This window comes from Cicer arietinum, chromosome 8, assembly GCF_000331145.2.
Source record: "Cicer arietinum cultivar CDC Frontier isolate Library 1 chromosome 8, Cicar.CDCFrontier_v2.0, whole genome shotgun sequence".
In the NCBI taxonomy this organism is placed as follows: domain Eukaryota; kingdom Viridiplantae; phylum Streptophyta; class Magnoliopsida; order Fabales; family Fabaceae; genus Cicer; species Cicer arietinum.
The window spans coordinates 2641884-2646975 of NC_021167.2; the positions used below are offsets into that span (position 1 = coordinate 2641884).

General features: G+C 29.2%; 1 protein-coding gene across 1 annotated transcript in view; it reads left to right on the top strand.

The window, feature by feature from the left end:
- LOC101488379 (vesicle-associated protein 2-1) overlaps positions 1-3027 on the top strand; it is a 3939-nt gene extending 912 nt beyond the window's left edge. Inside the window, exons 2-7 of the mRNA XM_004511676.4 lie at positions 434-504; positions 604-685; positions 950-1065; positions 1159-1290; positions 2136-2204; positions 2712-3027. Coding sequence (XP_004511733.1) covers positions 434-504; positions 604-685; positions 950-1065; positions 1159-1290; positions 2136-2204; positions 2712-2846 — 605 coding nt within the window. The 3' untranslated portion in view covers positions 2847-3027. The remainder of the gene's footprint in view (positions 1-433; positions 505-603; positions 686-949; positions 1066-1158; positions 1291-2135; positions 2205-2711) is intronic.
- Positions 3028-5092: the final 2065 nt, after the last annotated feature.

Here is a 5092-nt window from a genome sequence, read left to right on the forward strand (position 1 = left end):
ATTGATTGTTAGGCCCCCCCCCCCCCCCCCCCCCAATTTCCTTATGATCTCTTCAACCAATTAAGGGATCACTTAATACGAATCCTATTTCTCTGTGAATTATTTCATTTTAAAAAGGTTAGAAATCTTGTACCTCGTAATCATCATCTTAATGAATGTTTCGTTACCATTTGTTTTTTCTATATATAAAAAAAAGGCGCCTTTTTTTTTATTCTTAACGGTTTTGTTCTATTGTGACGATACTCCGTATAACAAGGATCTAATATAATTCTACTACTCTTGATTTTGGACTGCGTTTTTATTTTTATTTCGCAGAGTATTTTGTATGTGCAAAGACCATTAAAAAATTTCATATATAAATATTAATTACTTTCCTTAATCAGGATGTAATCTTATTTAGTTATTAATCTAATAATAATGTTTATGTTACCAGTTGAGCTGGAAAAGCAAACATTTTGTGACCTTAAAGTCCTGAATAACACAGAGAACCATGTTGCTTTCAAGGTACTCACTCTATTATAGCTTCATATTCCAAAACTTATTCTTTATTGATTCTGATTGGATTTGATACTATAGTTTACATTATAACTTGATCTTTGCTAGGTCAAAACCACTTCACCTAAGAAATACTTTGTACGACCAAACACTGGTGTTATACAGCCCTGGGACTCATGTATCATCAGAGGTGCTGCTTTTTACCATTGCAGTCACTTTCAAGTCTCCTTCTTTCATTAATATATATTTATTTTCTCTACTGGATTAGAGCACACATTGAAGAGAAAAAAATGTAAAAACCATCAAATGAAGAGAAGAAACACTTTTTTTTATTAAACAATACTAGACTCGAAATCAATCATATCATATGCTATTTTTAGTGAACTTAGAGTTCATCCGAATTCTGCAGTATTAGCATGTGTCATAATACTGTACAATTTTTGTATTTGTACAGTTACCCTCCAAGCTCAACGTGAATACCCTCCAGACATGCAATGTAAAGACAAGTTTCTCTTACAGAGTACTATAGTGAATCCAAATACTGATGTTGATGATCTTCCACCAGATACTGTAAGGGGCTCGACACTGTCTTTTATACAGTATCAACTATATAAAATGAAAAGAAAAAGTTGATCATGAATGTACTGCTATTTTGGCTTGCAGTTTAATAAGGATAGTGGTAATTCAATAGAGGATTTGAAACTACGAGTCTCATATATCACTCCCACCTCACCCGAAGGAAGCTCTGAAGATGATGCAGCAAAGAATTCCTCACAAAAACTCAATTCCTCTTCCGTGAGTGTCTTTTATTCCTCCACCCTTTGCGGTATTCAGTTTGAAGTTTCATTTTCGTTCTGCATTTCAAATTTGGTTATTTTGTGTATTTGGCAATAATGCCGCATGTTGCATCTTATGTACCAAGCTGGAATTCTCATATGGGTGGGATCCCTTGAGAGATGCAAAGAAACTCCACATATTTGTTATTTAGTACAAAGTGTTGATTAATAGCAGCTATAGCACTTGTAGCATAGCAAAATTCGAACAAAACCGCTATTTTTCGCGATTCACAATACTAAGATGTAGAGATTACCTGTGTTGACCATGCCTGATCATTTGGAGGAAACGACATAGGGCCTAGTGTGTAAAAATGCTATAAAACATGTTTGTTATTATTGATAAGTAAAATTGAACAAACATTGAAATTAATTTGCGCCTCCGTCAAAATTTTCCCATCTAGAGTAAACGTTATATCTGGTAATAAACTGTTCCTCTGCCTTCTTTTCACTTTCTCTAATTTTATACTACTACTACTACATGTGTTTCCTACGCATTTATATGGCAAAAAAACCTCAAGAAGATTATGCATTCTGCATGAGAGTTCATCCTTGGCCATGCTAGTATGTGTTTGGAAGAGAAGATATGCTTGGGTCAATAGATTTGTTTTGCCAAATTCAGCTTGGGAATGTAACTAGGCTTAGGACTTGGCACTCTTGTTTTGCCTTTTCTGTTTTGCTCATCTTTTTATGATTGATCATAAAACAATAGCACATATTTCCTGTTCATCAAACTTATTTAAACATCCAGTTATGTAGTTTAGGTTATAGCCAGTCATACTGAATTGAATTTCCTTTCCGACTCAGGCTGTACAGCTCCTGAAGGAAGAAAGAGAAGCCGCTGTCAGACAAACACGACAGCTTCAACAAGAACTGGTAATTTTCTACATGTTTCCCCCATAACTCATTTATCATAATATTTTTGTTAAAATTTTATTTGTAGACAGGTTTTATTTTATTTTTTGAGTCATTTTCTTTATGTCCATATAATACTCTTATGTTGCATTAATAAGAGACACGGCACTCCCTTTTTATTGTACAGTTAACAAAGATCTTTGTGGAGTTACTTCTTTGATTCTGATTTTTGGAGATACTGTTTGAAAAAAAAATGTATTCACGGTCAATTCAAATCAACCATATTCCCTGGCCTAATATTGGCCATGAATTGATTGAGAGCTAAAAGTGTGATGTAAGAAAAATGATTAAACAAAACTACCAAAAATGCAATGCTTCTCACAAATCTTTAACCTTTCTTCCTTTGTTCTTATTGGATGCAACAGTTGAAACTATAATAGCTGTGTGTTACATCATGCATTCCGTATTTGAGATTTAGAGCTACAACAAATTATTATCACTAATCCATCGGTTGTCTTGAATGTGTAGGACTTGCTGAAAAGGCATAGAAGCCGGAGAGGCGATCCTGGCTTTTCGTTCACCTTCGCCATTTTTGTTGGTCTACTTGGAACTTTGCTTGGCTTTCTAGTGAAATTTTTATTCTCCTCGCCATCTACAGAATAATTAACACTGTTTTGAAACCTTTGCATGCGTGCATACTTTCCGCGTTGATCACTGTAAAAGTGTAAAGTTCTATATTCTTTTAAAAGTGTAAACCTTTGCAAAGCTTTGTCTTTATCATCAAACTTCACATCAATGTTCTCCAAAGTGTCAAGAATTTAATTAAAATCAGCTAGTTGATTCACAGTGGATTGTGATTTCATCATCATAGTCGAGTAGAGTTGTTGCTTCGAAGATAATTTATGAACCAAATACATCATATAAAGATATTCCAATTTAATCAAACACAGTGGCTATTGTATTCTCTCTTGCAACTCCTCATACTATCTTATCCTCAAGACACAAAATAATGGAATAACTTATTTTTTTAATCACGTTCTTCTTTTCTTTTGCAATTTTTTGTCTCTCCCAACGATGCATCTGCATATCTTTATCGTATCAAAATCGCTTTCGTCTTAATTTTTCATAAATTGAAATCAGTGTCAAACTTGATAGTCACAGTATAAAATTCAATATTATCATCACCGTTGGTTCTAAAGAAAACAGTTAGAAATCCCTCCATAATTTTCCCAAATATGCAATACCACCATGGTCACACCATTTAATTTGATTAAAAAATTAAATAGACTAGTTTACATTTATATCGACTGTTTTTTGTGTGACAAATATTGGAAATACTTTTTAAAAAACTTAGTACAATTAAACTATTAATGATTATAAGGAGAGCCAAAGTGGGATTGAGTTTTGGGAGTATATATATATATAGTCTCCACTACTAAAAATGTGTAGATCCATAGCACATAAACACATGAGCCAGTCTGATTTTGTGGCACACCCCCCAAATAAGTGATATCCAATGGGGTGGATTTACCTAATAATGAATCACCCTTATTAGTGAGTCATTAGAGATTTAAAAAATGTAACTTTTTTTTTTCATCTTCTATGTATTTAAAAAATTTTAAAATATATTTTTGAATTAATTAATTTATATGTTTTTTTTTGTCAAAATACATATTTGAATTGACCGATTTAAATAGCATTAAGGATGAGAAAATAAACTCTATAAAAAATAAAACTTTTATGAACACTACAATTTATTCAAATATCCTCTCTTCTCTCACTTACATGTAGCCTCAGCATATAATGGACTGTATTAAAATAAATAAGTTTTATTAAAAAAATAATATATAATTATAGGTAAATCATATCTAATAAAATACTTATTAAAATCTTATTCACATAGAATACTTATTCTAATAAATTTTTTAAAAACTTATTCACATAGAATATTATTTGAAAAGAAAAACTAGAGTATAAAGATGGTATTCTATTTTTATCTGTAGAATAAACTAATAGAGTTGATATTTTATTTATTATTTATTACATTACTTTTTGTACTATAAAAAATGAGAATTCTGTAAAAAAAACTTTAAGAATCTTTAACTTTATAATTTATTTTTACCATATAATACAAGTGCTGACCGACACGTGACTAAAGAAATTGTGAAAAGAAATAATTGAAACCAAAAATAGAATTGAAAAGAAAAGTTGTTATATCAAACCTTTTGTATCCTTCTATATATACGTATACATGTTTTATTTATTTATTTAAAAAAATAGTTATTTAAATAAGACAGAAAAGAAATTAATAGAAAAAATACACAAAAATAAATATTATATTTTTATATTCTTTTTTTAATTAATACTCTCTATTATATCATATATTAAAATTTATATATAAAGATATTTCATTTGTTTTATTTTCAGAAGATAACAATATAATCATTTAAATTTTTTTTTCTTCAAAAAATCATGTATTGTGATTATATTTTTTTATAATAAATAATTAATTGTTAATTTAATTAAAAAATTAAATTATATTAATAAAATAAATTAAATGTGGTTGAGTAAATTAATATGTAATGTAGTATATTATTTAACAACTTTTTCCTATTTTTTTTGTTCTAAATACTATGTGAGTTTTGTAAGAGATTAGAAGGGAGTTGTTAAATACTCAACTGCATTAATTTTGTATTTTTTTTTCATGTATTTTGTTTAATTTTATTAATATAATATAATTTTTTAATTATTTTTTAATTATTAAGTTAACTAAAATCGTAACAAATGGTCGCAATTACCGGAGAAAAAAAATCTTTAGTCAAATAGAACATTTTTATAATATAAAATAAATTAAACCATGTATTTCCTTTAAAACATAATAAATGTATTTTATTTAAGTGTTTTATTGT